Source organism: Dermacentor silvarum, chromosome 2 (assembly GCF_013339745.2).
Source record: "Dermacentor silvarum isolate Dsil-2018 chromosome 2, BIME_Dsil_1.4, whole genome shotgun sequence".
NCBI classification, from domain to species: Eukaryota; Metazoa; Arthropoda; class Arachnida; order Ixodida; family Ixodidae; genus Dermacentor; species Dermacentor silvarum.
Genome location: NC_051155.1, coordinates 68550767 through 68567244, shown reverse-complemented (window position 1 = coordinate 68567244; position 16478 = coordinate 68550767). Strand labels below are relative to the sequence as shown.

The 16478-nt window shown below is 48.5% G+C and overlaps 1 protein-coding gene across 1 annotated transcript; it reads left to right on the top strand.

Moving 5' to 3' along the window:
- Nucleotides 1-6260: 6260 nt before the first annotated feature.
- On the top strand, nucleotides 6261-8969 carry LOC119440142 (cuticle protein 10.9). Its single transcript, XM_049662773.1, has 3 exons — nucleotides 6261-6317; nucleotides 7037-7174; nucleotides 8557-8969. The coding sequence occupies exons 1-3, from the start codon at nucleotides 6261-6263 to the stop codon at nucleotides 8890-8892; spliced, it is 531 nt and encodes a 176-aa protein (XP_049518730.1). The 3' UTR covers nucleotides 8893-8969.
- The last annotated feature ends 7509 nt before the right edge of the window (nucleotides 8970-16478 follow it).

The following is a 16478-nucleotide window of genomic DNA, read 5'->3' as shown; positions in this document are numbered from 1 at the left end:
CAATACCTTACTCAAACCGCCGCGTAAGCGTAGACCAAGCGAGCTGGAAGGATATAGACAAAATACCCGTATTCACAGCCGACAAGCGCGTTCTCTGTGCGGTGAGTCACTGCGGTATTACCTTGCGGTGATGTGGTACTTAATATATCCCAAATTATCGCGATGTTGGCTAATAGCAAGCAAAATATCAGGCTCGTAGCAGACGCCAGCCGCCTTGGCGCGGCTTCCGCAGCGGTGAAAGCCCACGGAAGGATGGATGGATGCTATGAGCGTCCCCTTTGAAACGGGGTGGTGTGTTGCGCCACGAAGCTCTTGTTATTATTTTGCCTAATGTGCTACCTTTATTTTTGAGAAACACACAAATACCAAGAATTCCAGGCATCAACCTCTTTGAACCATTACTGGGAACTCTCTTTCTGCACGTCTCCGTTCTTTGTGGTCTCCCTACTAATCTGCCACCAAACCTCCAACCGCCCCTTACTAATCTCTACAGCTAACATGTTTACTTTGCCCGTGCTATCCCTGAACCCAAGGACTTCAAGGAGGTCAGAGGAGCCTAGACTTGCAGCTGGCTAGATTTCTTCACATTCCAATAAAACATGTTCCACCGTTTCTCTAGCTTTACCACAGCAAGCACATGCGGCTTCGTCCTAAATGGTGTATTTCGCTTTATAACTGCGCATTCTAAGGCATCCTGATCTCACTTCAAAAAGTAAGGAGCTTCCCTTTGAGTTATAATTTTTTTCTTTCCTGATTTCCCTTTTTCCTTTGAGGTAGTTAGTCATAACATGTTTCTTTTCCATTGCCGCCACCCATAACCTTGTCTCAGCCTCTCTCACATTGCGTTTGACGTTCTTTGTTGCCATGTTGCTGGTCATACCAGTCGCATATTTTCTGGTAAGCTTCCTAGTTATTTTCCTCCACTGTGAGTCAATGTTTTGCCTGTACAGATACCTTAATACTCTTGCACCCCATCTACTTTCTTCCATTTTCTTCAGTCGTTCTTCAAAATCAAGTTTACTCTGAGCTTCCCTTGCTTCAAAATTTGTCCAGTCCATGTCACCCTGCACAGCTTCATTAGTAGTATTCCCGTGGGCGCCAACGCGAGGCGTCCCACTGACCTTTTGTGTCCCCACGGGTCCGGTACAGCAGCGCCGCTGCGCGGGAGTTCACATGAAAAGATCTTCGCTCCCCCTATGCATTCGCGCGGCGCTTTGGACACTCTCCAATATACTAGGTTGCTCTACCCGCGCTGTAGCAGACGACGCGAAGCGCGACTTTACAATTGCTAGTAGGCACAGCGGGGGGACTTCCGGTGGAGCTCCTAGGTGCGTAGGGACATAATCGCCTACGGACTTTTGCGGCACTGGTCTGGCACGAGACGGTCTTTGGAGGGACCGCCAATAGTTTGTCCGCAGGCGCGAGGACAAGCGGGTGCTAGAGAAAAACGATGGTATTTCTAAATAAACGCATCACTGTATTGATGATTCAAATATAATCTCACTATCAGGGAGGGAGCAGTCTACCTGACTGGAGCAGTATTTTTTTATTTGGGGCATTGCTACGCTGCGCTCCGCAACACCCCAACGACCGCCGCTTCGTGTCGGCACCCGGCACCGCGGCTTCCGCCGCGGCACCGGGGCTCATTCGACCGCACCCGCCAAACAGAGAGGAAAAAAAAGAAAAGCATGATACCAAAAAAATATTCCTGCCACAGCGGGACTCGAACTCGCGGTGTCAAAGCGAGCGTCGTAACCACTAGGCCATACAGCCACGCTTTCAGATCATGTATTCATGCGAACCATATGATTGCGTTCGAGCGCCCTCGGTGAAAGAAATTACCTAGAAAGATGGTAGGCGCGAGAAGCGCATGGCGGTGTCAGCGGTCGAGCGCTCAGCGCGGGTGCAAATAGAAACACGCGTCCCGAAGATAAGAGAGCCACGCTCAGTAACTAGCAGCCGACGCGCGGCCCCGCAGACCAGCGCCTCTAGCATGCCTAAGCGATTATGTCCCTAGGCACCTAGGAGCTCCACGATTGACATGACAACACGTGTTAAGCGGAAGTCTCCTCGCTGTACCTACTAGCAATAGTAAATTCGCACGCGAAGCACCTCCCCTAGGCCCCTGTGCGCTGCGCCCCATCGCTTTAATGCGCGGCCGCAGCGGACGGAGTGGCGCTCGGCAGAGCGCTTTGCGAGGCGAATGTTGCAGCTTTCCTCATATTTGCGGATGAAGTTGCATGAAGATTTTAATGCTCTTCGCATAGCCGGACTCTTCGTTCAGTTCAATACAGAGCACCGATAACTGTGCATATTGTTTTTTTCTTGAAGTGAGTCGGCTGAAATTTTTGTTGACTCTTCGACCCGTGACAAAGCTTTTTGTGTTTTCGCGCGTGCGTTAGTTTTCAAATGTATGTAATTTGTGATCTAATGCCTGTAACTCATATTTGTAGTTGTGTGCGTGTGTGTGTGCGTGTTTGTGTATGTGCGTGCGTGTGTGTAGTGTGTGCGCGCGCGCGCGTGTGTGTGTGTGTGCGTGTGATCCTTGCGCCTGATACTTGTGAAGCCAAGGAACTATTTTACTCTTATTGGGTGCTTATTGTATCTTTGCAAAGTTTCAATACTGCGAGCATTTCTTTTTCTTTACGTACTTTATGTTGCGAAGGCATGAACCGCAATATATATGTAGATAAGTGGTATTATGTATTATTCGCGCATGCTCATTAAGTACAAGCCACGCGCTTCTGATAATCTCCCTCGATTCTGATTAACTTGCCATCTTGAAGTCTGTAAGTTAATTATCAAGTGCCAGTCTTAGCAGTTTCCGTGTAAGCAATCAGCCTTTTGTTGTTGTTGTTGTTGTTTTTGAGAGAGAGACTTAGGTTACTCCCACAGGTGATGGAATGTAATTTCTCGTCGTTTCATAGTGACGGAATACAGGCGCGTGTGTAAAGTTCTATGTTGGCTGTTTCGCAAACACAGCACGTATTTTGCACAGTGGCATTGGTACAAAGGCTTTTGGCCCACTCATTTTGGCGAATTCACTTTAAGTAAACTATCACATTTCTTCTTGGTTACCTTCTCTGAGCATTTTAAGAGCGAATATTGTGAACCAAATTCTAGTTTATACTCTAGGCTGCTTATATTGTATGCACCCAATACACCTCCGCGTTACGGACTATCCAAGTGGCGACGTAGAGGTAAACAGCTCAGCCACTGCTTGGTACTCATTTTTCGGAGCGCTTCCGCTTCTATTTATCGAATTGTCCTCAAAAAAAAAATGTCACGACGTTCTATCGGAAACGGACTTTCGTCATGACAGTTTCACAAGGGATAAATTCCCATACAACGCTTGAAAGGGCCGAATAAACAAGCGCGCGCATTGATTCTAATGCGGCTGCAGCGAGCCACTGGAGGGTTCAGCGCCGCGCCGGCAGAGCGCGGCCCCGCTCAGCCTTGTTCACCCTAAGAGTGGACGAACCTGTACGTGGGTTGCGCCACGCAAGGGCGCAAATTTCACGTGCTGTGATTTCACGGCCCCGATTTCACGTGATTTCACGTGCATTTATTACTTCAGAGTGAGAGCAAAGATACGCGTAAGCGTCCTAACAGCTAATAAGATTCCTTAAGGCTCCTTGACGACCCTGATGGAAGCATTCAGCTACTTTATAGAATACAAACATGAATTGACACGACAGCAGAATGGAATAATTACCATGATCCTATACCCACTGGCATTGTTGTGAAATGTATGTAGATTCCAGAAAATATAATGAAATCGTGCGTATTGTCCACAAACTTACATATATATGTAGCTGAGCCTGTCATTCCGGTGGCGTGCACTTTGCGTACTTTCCGCTGCCACGTTTTTATGTTTGACTCCATCAGTGAGTGTGTGTCTAACCTGCGCCGTGACGGTATAGAAGTTTAATAGCAAGCCTCGACAGATACATCCAGTGCTTTTAATTACCGAAGAGGTCGGCTGCAAGTACAAGTAACACGTATCCTTCCCGGGAATTAAAAAAAGTCACGTGCACATAAAGACGATGCAACGCGTGAAACGCTCAGTTTTGCAGAGGGTACGCAGACGGTCTTTACACTGGCTTACCTCCCTGTCTTTCCTTCTCTTTTTCCTCTCCTCTCCCTTCTTGAATGCCAGGGCATCTCAGAGACAGCAAATGCACTGAAGAGAGGTCCTATCTATATTGTACTATTTGTGCCACTCTCATCGATACAAACACCTGTTTTCGACAAACATGTAAATTTTACGTGTATAATAGGCGGCTTACTTTACACAACACTACATGCTAAGTCTGTACGTTCACGTAAGTCGCGACTTAGCAATCTGTACATCGTCAAAATGTGCGTTGAGCACTCGTCGATGTACGCTGGACGCGAACGTAGGAAAGCTTGCGACAATAATGCCATTTTTTTGCATGTGGTTGAAAGAAATGAGAGTAAAGAATTGCATTTTTCCGCTTGTTGTGTCTCCTTCAATGTAATACTGGAAACTGCCCTGCGTGCAAAGTGAGATGTTTCCATCTAAAGATATTCTTCGTTATATTTACTGCAAAAATGTTCCATAAACAATTCCCTTCCAAACTGCATTTAGTTTCAGATGTCTGATCTCTTGTGCCCATGGGTCCCACCCCGTATAAGGCAAACAGAGGAGGAAAATGCACTATAAACTTTCTATGAAAGTGAGTGGGTTTAGGGCGTTATGTTGCCATGCCCGTCGCACTTGTAAAATCACGACATTCTGACAAAGATACCGAATTCGTGTGCCCTTTAATCTAACTAAGATTGTGAAGTTCATGGCTATATATTGCGGGATACCTTTGGTATGGCGGTGTTCGCTGCACACGCGTAAAAAGTGGTATTACCCACACACGATTGCCTTAATTACGCAAAGTAAAGACATTGTGTAAGCTCTAGCGACAAACCTAGGTACAAAAATCACACTTATGGTCGTCATTATCAGATGCGTCGTAGTACCAATCTGTCAAACTTTCTTGGGAGCTGAAAAAGTTATGAAGCAACTCATCCTCCACTTCAGACCGTTTGATCACGCATGCGACTTTTCAACAAGCACAATCATGGTTACTAAAACGCTGGTTCTGTTTAAAACACTGAAGACCAATGAGTGCATCGTGGGTTCGAAGCAATGCTGGTTCAATTTTGTTCAACGCACTCACAGCCGCATTGGCCTGCGCCCTCCAATAGTCGCGTTCCGCGACTACGTCTTCAAGCTTCAGTTCCATTTTAGCCATACGGATGTCATCCATGCGTCTCCCCAAGCTATCACGTTGCCATTGAATAGCAGGACAAGAAACTCTGACGTTTTGGAAACGAGGCTGAAGACAGTTGGGAATCACTCCGGTAATTATGTCTGTCATTGCTTCAGTAGTCGTGTTGGAAGCAACATAATTAACCGTTGAAGGCGAGTTCGTCTTACTGGCTGTATTTAGTTTCATAGATCGTCGCGTACCCTTGAGCTTGATAAGTCGATTTACAACGTTCTGGAAAAATGGCGCACTAGGGGAGTTCTGTACCACTGGTTGCTGTTTGGCCTGCGTGCGTTTCTGGCACAAACAAGCAGTTGTAAAGAAGTCACAGGAGCTACAGCAGAGGATTTATGTATTTTCGTCGGCGTTGTGCTCCTTGTCTGCGTCCGAGCACATATCCAGTGCTGAGATAGCAAACGTTGCTTTCTTCCACAGCATCGTAGACAGTCAGATTCTTCCTTGAAGTACATTCGAAGAGTAGAACACAGCGCCTTGAGCCAGCACTTCACTTGCGATATTCTGGCAGGGCACTTTTGTATACAAATACAACGGTTTGCTGTGATTAAGGCGTTGAACACAGCAAATGCTGCCGCAAGTGTTCACTAAGGGATTCACGCGAAGCGACTACCCTCGTTTACACTGAATCTGAGATGTCGCGTCTGACCAGGTGTAGGTATTCGCAGTAGGGGAGAGAATGTGATGCGATGAGACGGCAAGGGTTTGACAAACTGGTTTGTCTCATTTATTATACTCTAGTTCGTGTGAGCAAATAGTTGCGCTAATCCAAACAACGTAACTCGAGGCGTCGCACTTTGATTTACTAGCGCCCTTCTTCGCAATACTAGGATCACGCAACACACTTCCAAGGGGCAGTGAACACACAAAAAAGTAAATTAGCTAAGCGAGCTTGACACAAAACGTGAAGTGTGGAAGTGAAAGAAGCGACACGACGCGCAAATTATCTTGACGGACAAGATGCCAGCCGTCTGCCGTCCCAAAGAGCAAAACTGTTGCGACGCCTTCCTAGTTCTGGTACGACGTATGAAAACGAGAGGAAAGGGGCAGGAGAGAATAGCGTTGCGGAAAGTAATGTTGCAGACACTATAAAATGCTTACCATGTCCGCTGAGCAGTCACACCGCTCCGAACTGCCTGTCTCCCCTTAACTCAAGTGCAGAAGTCTTAGGAGGTAGTAAAAGCAGTTCTGCCGTATAAACGCAGCCCAAGGAAAAAATGTTGCCAAGGTAAGTATGTTTTCTTCTATAGAAAGCGAATTTGTTGCACATCAGTGTTTTACAGAAAGCTTCTGAGTTCGGAAGTTTAGGTTATATCTAAGGCTATATACTGCTTCGATGGGTTCGTGTCTTAGCGAACGCTGTCAATTATTCTAGATTTCAGCTCCAAATTTACGCAATTGAAGCCTCGTGACAAATTCATAACATAAAGCAGAAATATGCCTTCTCCTGTGGAAGAAAAGTGTATGTAAAACAAAATAATATTTATATGTTGCTTCAAGCACTTTTGGAGGACGATAAGACTTTGTTTATGATAATAAAACTTAGACACAGGTGTAAATCATCCGCGGCTCCGTAGGGAACACACCGAAAACATTGGAATAACGAAGTTGATCTATTCTAGCCTGTACTTTTGCATTATACTTGTCATTGTCACACCTGCATTTCCGTAGAAGATTATTTGGACGAGTGTACAATGTGTTATCTAAAATTATACCATTGTTTCCCACATCTTCAGATCCTGGTTGCTACCCTTATCCCTGTCGTCCTCTCTGAGGGACCATTTGGACAACAGGGCCGCTTCCTCGGTGGATTTCGCGGACCTCTCGTAGGAGCAGCCGCCACCCCAGGCATCTCCTCGGTCGAGCCAGTCTACGTACGTATTCATCAGACACACGTGGTTTTCTATAGCTGTATTACACCTTTGTCTAAACTACATGAGGTGGCTATTTGGGTCCGTTGTCCATCAATAATTTCAATATGTCTGCACGCAGTCACTGATTCAATCATGAAGTGACAAAGCCTACAATGCCCGTCGCAGTAAAGTTTATTAGGCATCAGTTTACATCAGCTATGCCATACCCATTAAGAAATATTGTCACCTGTAGTAGTGGGAACAGGGCAAGCGCAGAGGCACAAGAAGAAAGAAGTGCGCGCGCTAAACGCCCCGCTCGACATTTCGCTCTCGCCGCCGTTTTCTCCAGAGCCCAGCTGCTCTCAATAAACGTCGTCAGCCCACCCCTTTGAAGGCGCGTGGCATAGTGGTAGAGGTTATTCAGTAACATAAAATAACTGCGCGTAACTAAAAAGACGCAATAAGCTCCCATAAGAAATAACGCGTTTAGTTAAACTGCTGCAATACTGCAATGCCTCAACGCATCTTCTTGTTCTTCAAGCACACAGTGAGTAAGTTATTGCGCCACACAGAACGGGATGATGGAACGGCAATAATAAAAAAAAACAATACTGCCGATTGTTGCAGGAGTACTTCATCTTCGGCTAGTTGTTTATACTTAGCTATTCGAAGAGGAGAGGAAATATCTTTTTTTTCTCGCTGAGATCAAACAAACAACTACCGGATTTCTGCCGTCGCCTTCGCCGTCGTCGTCGCCGTCGCCGTCGTCGTCGCCGTGAGGTTCCCTATAGATAAAATCTTCGCCGCGCCCCGTATGCCCGAGCGGAAGCGTGCGGGGACGCGCGCTATCACGGAGAGCGAACGCACTCAATCACCCATGCGCAAGCAAGGAAGCGGGAAGCCAGCGCCGGAGGGAGCGCGGGCGGGGGGGGGGAGGGCACTTCTACGCTGCCAACAACCGCGCTCGTCGCTCGTCCGCACCATCTCTTATCGCCACACGGCTCTGACCTTTCTGCGCCGTGCATTCGCCGCTCAGTTTCCGTTGAAGCGATCGACCGCACGTACCTTCGCCCGCTGCTGCGGCGTATATATGCGCTTGCTGCCAGCGTTTTGACAGTCGTTGTCTGCAGTCATTCAGTGCGATCTATTCATGTTTGTTTGTGCGCGCTCGCACCACGCTTGTTCAATCAGTTAGTAATAGTCGGGCCACATTTTCCAACGCACGCTACACATGCAATGCTGCCCGGGTCGGCAGTGCAGCGCTACAGGTGTGTCCCTTCGCACGCGCTGCCCACGGGAAGCGCTTCTCATCAACACCACCGTTTCACAGGCGCCTCCTCGTGGTCATCGAATCTCTCTTCATGTCGGTCTACTTACGCCGCAGCACACCTGCTAAACTACAGCCCCCGCAGCCATACAGCTTCGGCTACGATAACGTGGACGAGTTCGGCACGCAGTCCTACCACAAGGAGCAGGGCGACGCCAACAACGTGAAGACCGGAACGTACGGCTACCGCGACGCCAGCGGCATCTACCGACGGGTGTCATACGTGGCTGACGCCAATGGCTTCCGCGCCACCGTCGACACCAACGAGCCGGGAACGGCGCCTGGCTACAGCGCTGACGCCGTCTTCAATGCCAAACCGGCCGTTGTTCCTGCTGCGGCAAAGTCGGCGTCAGCACCCATCCCTGCCTACGCTGCTCCAGTTGCATTCGGCCCGGCTCCCTGGTCAGGCTGAACGCTGACGAGCACGCTTAACTCCAAATAATGTAGACTTGATGAGTGCCTGTTCCTAAATAAAACTGGCTTATCAGACCATCAGAAATTTTGTTGAATTTTTGTTGGTAATGGAGCTACAAATATTTGGTCAGCTGGTCAGATTGAAACGTGCGCGTGATCATTACTCTCAGCACGACAAAACGCTGAGAGAGTTGGCAAGCTTATGAGTTATAATAAATTAATAAACAAGTAAGAGCTTGCAGCATAAGTGATGATGACATCATACATTCAATAACTTGCATCTGTATTGGTTCTGCAAGAATTGAATGTCAACTTTTGTGCGACGCGAAAGTAAGTCTATGGCTGGCGACAATACAGGTGGCGTAATAAGGTGCGGTATCTCACAGTAATCACTTCATAATCTGATGTAATCAAGAAAAACTGAGAAATAGTTCGGAGTTCGTTTGTCTAGAATAAAACAGAGACTTGCTTGCTTGATTTCTTGAAAGCCTTTATTAAAAACAAAAAGAGAGGTGGAGCCCTTAGGGGGCTTCGCAATGGGTGGAATCCCTATTCCAGGACCCCATTGGTACCAGCCGCCAGCTTAGCCCTCCGTAGCAAGGCCTTTTGGGCCTTAAGGTCTGAGCAACTACGCAGGGCCGCCTCCCACTCCTCTCGGGTTGGGTTAGGGTTGGGGGGAAGAGCTGAGTATAGCTGGCAAGCCCAAACCATGTGGTAGGTGTCAGCCACCTCCCCACAGTATTGGCACTTGCCAGTGAAGGAAGAATCGAAATGTTTTAAGATTGCCGGGCACAATAAAGTGTTAGTGAAAAGTCGGAACAAAATGCGTTCATCAGCCTTGCCCAGCCCCTTTGCAGGAGTTGGGTATTGGCGGTGCCCGTCCTTGTAATAGGTCGTGATGTCTTTAATAATATGAAGGTAGCCGCCTTCGGGTTCCAGGTACTCAGGTTCTGAGTAGGACGGACGCCCGGTTGATGAGTGCTCGGCCGCCGTGTTCGCGGCTTCATTCCTTACTAGGCCCTGGTGGCCCGGAGTCCAGACTATGCAACGGGGGGTAGGGTCGATTCCCCCGTTGCTATAGTTCTGCAATATTCGTTCCGCTAGCGGGTTGACCCAAACAGCTTCATAATTTCGACAAGCCCCACGCGAGTTGGTTATGATATATTGAGATCGGGAACAGATCTAGGGTGATAGCTACTTCTTCAGCTTGCGTTGAGCCCGGGGCTTTGAAAGTGAGCCCTTCTACTTGCTTTTCCTCGTGGATGACCGCTGCCGTATACCACCCCCCACGACATGGACCGGCCACATCCACGTAGAAGACTCCGTGTTTGTTGCCATAGTGGCGTTGCAAGGCGTCCGCTCTCGCCTGGCGTCGACCGCTATGGTCTTCCCTATCCATTTTTGTGGGGAGGGGTCGAACTCTGACGGTGCGTGACCAGAGCTCGGGCACTCGGACCCACTCCTGAATATGAAAGTCATGTTTGAAGTGGAGCCGGTCAAGCAAATGCCGTCCCGACTTTGTTTCAGCTAGACGTGTATATTGGTTAACGAGGTGGGCTTCCTTGAGCTCCTGAAAGGTGTTCACCACTCCCAAAGCGAGAAGTCTAGCGTTAGAAGTTGTGACAGGGAGGTCAAGAGCCCTCTTCATCACTTTGCGAAGGATAACCTCGACTTTGTCTTCATCATGCTTCCGCAGATGGAGATAGGGGACCGAATATAGAATTCGGCTGGTTACGAATACATGAGCTAGCCGCACAGCGTCCTTGCTTCGTAATCCCCCTCTCTCGTTGGAGACACGTCGGACCATTCGGCCCACTTGGTCCCCAACCTTGCGGAGCTTTTCTAATGTGGTGTCGACTCTTCCTTGATTGTGAATAAAGAGTCCGAGAATTCGGATCACCTTCGCCTCGTGTATGGGGCCACCAGCCAAAGAGAGGCGTATTTGTGTAGTGTCCTTAGGCTATGGTCTAAGGTGCACAAATTCTGATTTGTTTGGTGCACACTGGAGGCCACAGCGCTCTGCGTAGCGATCCACTACGTGAGCGGCTGCTTGCAGGCATTCCTCCATGTGCCCTGTATTTCATATCTGTGGCCCAGATGGTGATATCGTCGGCGTACAGCGTGTGCCGCACGCCTTCGATACCGTGTAGCTGGGCCGGGAGATGTACCATTGCAAGGTTAAAGAGTAGAGGGGAAAGTACAGCGCCTTGTGGCGTCCCCCTAGTACCCATTTCGTAAGGTCCATATTCAGTGGCTTGGATTCTGACGAGTGCGGCTCGATCCGTCAAGAAATCCTTGATATAGGTGAAAGTGTTTGTGCCACAGTGGGTGTCGCTGAGGTGTGCTAAGATAGTGCTGTGTTTAATCTTGTCGAAAGCTCCCTTCAGATCTCAGGCCAGCACAAGCTTGTCGTTGTGAGGGTGCTCCGTCGGTTGTAGTATGTCATGATTGAGTTGTAATAATATGTCTTCTGCCGACTTGTGTGGGCGGAAGCCGAACATGGTGTCTGAAAAAGTGTTACGATTTTCCAAATATTTGGAGAGCCTATGTCGCACCATCGCCTCCATTAGTTTGCCCACACACGATGTGAGCGAGATACTGAGGTATCAGGTTGTCCGCATTAATGTGCTTCCCTGCTTTAGGAATGAAAGTGACAAGTGATGTTTTCCAATCGAGGGGGACGGGAGTCTCCCCTTTCCATATTGCATTAATGTAGTTAAGAAGGGCTTCATACGCGTGATCGGGGAGGTGGGCCAGCAGTTTCACTGTGACCTTGTCCCTACCGGGCGCAGTGGCTCTCTTTATTTTGGCTAAGGCCGCCTTGAGGTCGTAGAGTTGGAACGGCTGATCCATCTCTGGATTATCTCTGCCTGCATAGAGATGTGTTTTTGCCGTTTCCATCGTTTCGTGAGACTGCGACGACCTTCCCAGAGATGGAGTAAATGATTATCCACCGCTGGGCGGTCCTCCGTAGTCTGTATGCACGTCTCGTGTTTATGTAATGTTGTCATGAGATTTCGAGCCCAAGAGTTGTAGCCATCTTCAAGAGGACTGGTATGCGGCAGGGACTTACGGAAAGCAGTCCAGTCTGGCAGTTTGGCTTGCGTTAGGGGCCTCTTTAGGGGCCGGGTATCTATCAAAGTATTAAGGATGCACTGGTCGCTTCCTAGCATATCCTCGGTGTTGTACCACTTAACGTGTTGTATGTGTTTGGAAAACGTGAGATCGGGACAAGTGTCCCGTGTCACGCAGTTTCCTACACGTGTTGGCTGTTCTGGGTCGGTCTGGGGGGTTATACCTAGCGTGGAGAGGAGCTCCGCTAGCTTCCTACCGCGCACTTCCTCCTTTTTGTAACCCCATACCTTACTCGGAGCATTGAAGTCGCCCACAATGAGTAAGGGCTCTCGACCCGCTATGTTCAGTGCCCGGCTGAAGATGTCTGCAAAAGTTATGTATTTTAGCTTGCGCGGACAATATATGTTAAGGATATGCACTTGTGGGTCAGAGCGTCGCAGGGGTAACACTGTAACCATGCTGTACGAATATGTTAACAGTAAGTCGAGGTCTACTTCTTGTGCTGTGTACGCTTTGTGTACAAATATGCAAGTAGATGGATCTCGCTGAAATGTATTGTACCCTGAAATTTTAGCTGAGGCCCCGGGTTCCTGCAGAGCCACGATGGGTATTAGAAATTGCGATGTTTCTAAGTAGAGACGAAAATGAGCGCGCTTAGCAGGATTCTTAAAGCCCCTACAATTCCACTGTACGATCGACAGTGGTTCCTGTCTTGATTTAGGAAGCCTTTGTCTAGTTACCTGCGCCATGATTAGCATTAGCAGAAGCTGGCTAGCTCACCGCTACCTGAAGGGCAGTAACGAGCGGGACGGCTTCGGTATCATCATCATCAATATTGCGGCAAACTTTGGAGGGGCGGTCCAGCTCCTTTATGGAACCAGCCGGCCTAAACAATTTGGGACTAGCCTGAATCCAGGACTTTATGTTTTGGGTCACCGCAGCGGTGATTTGCTGAGTGAGCGTAGTCACCAGCTGTTGCATTTGTGCCTGCATGATCAGAGCGATCATTGTTGGCAGCGGTGTCATCTGGTCGGCGACACTTTTCTCGAGAGCCGTCATGCGGCTTTCTAAGTTACTGTTTATGGGGCCATGCGTCACCGGTCCCATGCCTGAGCACAATGAGACCGATTCGTCACCACTACCAGAGTTCCTGGAAAAGGCAGCTCTGTCCAAACGTTTTGGAGGGCAATAAATTTCTGTTCTAGCTGTTCATTTTGAGTTCGGAGAAAGGCTATTTCCTTCTTCAGCTCAAGTTCTAGGGGCGAGGGGGAGGAAGTAGGGGTGGAGGCGATCTCCGCCCAGTTGCTCATCTTGGATGTTGTGGCCGCTTTGCTGTTGCCAAGTCGCGGAAAGTCTCCTTCCTGGAAAGCTGGCGGCTTGGTACTTTGCCCGGATGTCTTCCTGTTCTTATACTCTTCCGAAGATGACGTCTTGTGTCCAGCGGAATCTTTCCTTGCACTTTTGTTTCCGGTAGCAGGCCCGGTTACTTTTCCAGACTTGCCCGATGATGCACCTCCGTTGTCAGTAGGCTTGCTCGTCTTGTTGCTATGGGCCCCTTGTTGCTGGGTACGTGGACGTTGAAGTCGTCGGAATTTTCCCTTGCAGTCTGCTGAGCCGGTGAGATGGGCCTCCCCACAGACCATGCACGAAGGGGTACATTCGTGTTCAGCTAGGCCCTTCTCGGAGGCGCCTACTCTCTGGCCACAATAGCCACACCTTGCCACATCCGGAATCGGGCAATTGTCTATCCGGTGACCGATGGTTCCACACTGGTAGCAGGCTGGGACGGTCATCTTATATTCTCTAACAACTGCGCATTCACAGTTGTAGTGTACGTAGCGGGGCACTCTCCGGCCCACGAAAGTGAGCACCGCCACATTAGATGTTCCAAGCTTTCGCACGAAGGCCAGCTCGCCCTCGCGTCAATACCACCTTGCCTTTAAGTGATGTCGTTGTCTCGTCCGCCCGCACGGTGATGACGCCTCGACACACTTCTCCGTTGAGTTTGCACATGGCCCTGGAGAGGAACGGAGCCAGAATCCCACGTTGAGGTTGAAATCACTAGTCAGTTTGTTTGCGGCCTCCACATGTTGCGTCCCGCAGACAATCAAGTTCTGCGTCCATACTGGCCAGACGTTGAGGGTTGTGCCAGATTCGCCTGCCAACGTACTGAGCAATGGCCGCGCCCAGATCTCCAGTCTGGAATACCGTCTTCAGGTGCAGAGTTTCACGAGGCTTGAACACCACGATGATATCCTCTGAGCTCATCTTGGGAGTGTCGCGTGGGCGCCACGTAGCCGTCTTGCTTCTCGGCTGTGCAGCGCGAGCACTGCCGTTGGAGATGAGGCCACTGGGGTTCCCGGCAGCCGGATTTCACATCAGTGGAGCAGCCATGGGACGACGCCCTTTGTTGCCATCTTGCGCTGGATAGCTTTCCGTCGTAGATTCACTAGCTGGAAATGGCCATCACCTTCGATATTTGAGAGTCCATTTTCGGTGGTAGCAGCCTGTTGCACATCAACTTGAGTCCAGGCCACGGCGACTGGGTTGTAGCCACGCTGGGTAGCGGCCGCCATCGTACGGAGTCTTCGGAGAAGGCCCCGCACCGCCGGAGTATACGCTAACGCGGGTTAGCGTTCCGCGGCGCGGCGAAAAGACAAATTGGGCAAAAATGCCCAAATTTCAGCCCACCTGCGTCGGATTGGTATACACAGGTTCCTCTTTGTGTTAGGAAGAAGGTCGCCACACTTTCAGAAGGGTCACATCGAAATTTCTGCGGTTATTAGCAAATATTGCCGGAACCGAAGCGCAGCACGTCCGATCCTACCGCGCGCTAGCAACACCTCTAAAACAGAGACGCCGTCTGCTCGTTCAGCGTCGCTCTTTAATGAATGGGTGTTGGGCTCTACAAAACAAAACGCATCTTTTCGATTGTGAATCCAAGGTTAGCGATAGCATTATTACACGGCAAACTTACGTCACAAAATAAATATTCGAGGTCACCATATCTGTTTCTACGAGGCCAGATATTCGAGTGAAATCAATTGATTTGCTAGTGTCAACAAAAACAAAGTGATGAAACTCCTACACGTCAACTGCGTGTTACATAATAGACACCCACCAAACAAGTAAAATAACTATTACGGTTTGCCTCTGGCTCTCAAAAAAAGTCCGGTCGCATTTATTCCTTTTACTATGAATGGCAATAGCACGAGTTTCCTCCGCTTTTCGGTCAAAATTCCGTTCTTTAAGTCTAGGCTGAGCGATTGTTAATTACCAAGTTATAGTGCCATTACTAAACCTTGGATCTATCGTAAAAACAGAGCAACATTGGACATAGGATAAAACTTTATTCTCTAGGTCCTGAGAAGCCCTACCCTAGATCAGAGCTTCGGGCTGCTCCCACGTGAGGACGGGTAGGCCGATCGAACCTATGGAAAGAAGGAATTAAAGAACACAAGCGCTGGCACCCCATTGAGGGTTCATTAACAAGGCCACAATATGCTATACGAAGTCATCATTTTTCAATGTTGCAGTGTTTTTGAAAATCGCGTGTGGCAGATAGCATAATTCTTGTCCTTGAGCTGGATTATTCGAAGAGGCGGACATTACTAGCACGATAAATGGAAACACATAAAAACTAATGAAAAACAGTCACTGAATAACTTCCTAATCAATTAAATTAAGCCACATATAGCATTTACTAATCTTAGGGTGTGAGCTTGCCAAGACGTATCCACTTGAAATGAATCTCCAGGATGACGCCAGTTTCGAGATATTATTTCCGAAAATGTGGGTCGAACGAAATACATGGCGTTCCGATTACTTTTGTGCTTCAGTGCATAAAAGAGGGTATTGTTAAAAAGGTAAGTAAAACGAAAGTGCATTTTTAAGGCGAGTTTAATGTTGCATATCTCCAGTTTCTTTTTCCCCTGTACGATCAAGCATTGGAATTGCCTCCCGTGTGACGTCGTGGTAGTGATGCGCGAAGAAGCGTTCCCTGAAGTTTTGTGCCAGCATGCATTGAATGAGCAGAGCCGCGTTTGTGTCAGTGTTGTACAAGTTCCTCTAAAACGGGCACGAAAGCTCGTTCCTCGTTCCTTCCCAATATTGACACGAATTCCCGTTCCAAGTTCCCTTAATGCGAGGAACGCGTTCCAGTTACACTTCGAACATTGGAACGTCTCGTTACATGAAGGTTACATTTTATGATTATTTAATTACAATATAGTGTCGGATAATCCTCAGGCGAAATAAAATGAGCAATACGCAACACATCGAATACGTATATTATACGAATTTGAACATCGCGGGAGCAGATTATCTGGAAATAAAAGGAATCCAAGAAACGCTTCTACAAGAATTTTTTTCAGGGAGCACCGGACATACTCCAGAGATGTCTAACTGCACCTTAGGTGCTCGTCTATTACAAGTGCAAAACATGGCACTTTCCACTTCGGCCTTCAAACGCACAGTCAGGATGCTGCGCTTCATATGTGCAAATAGAAA

Excerpts from the sequence above, each read along its gene's own strand:
- LOC119440142 (XM_049662773.1), top strand. The coding sequence starts at position 6,261 with ATGCCAGCCGTCTGCCGTCCCAAAGAGCAAAACTGTTGCGACGCCTTC. Across the intron at positions 6,318-7,036 it reads GCGACGCCTTCCTAGTTCTG|ATCCTGGTTGCTACCCTTAT; the intron begins GTACGACGTATG and ends CCACATCTTCAG. Across the intron at positions 7,175-8,556 it reads CCTCGGTCGAGCCAGTCTAC|CCCCCGCAGCCATACAGCTT; the intron begins GTACGTATTCAT and ends GCTAAACTACAG.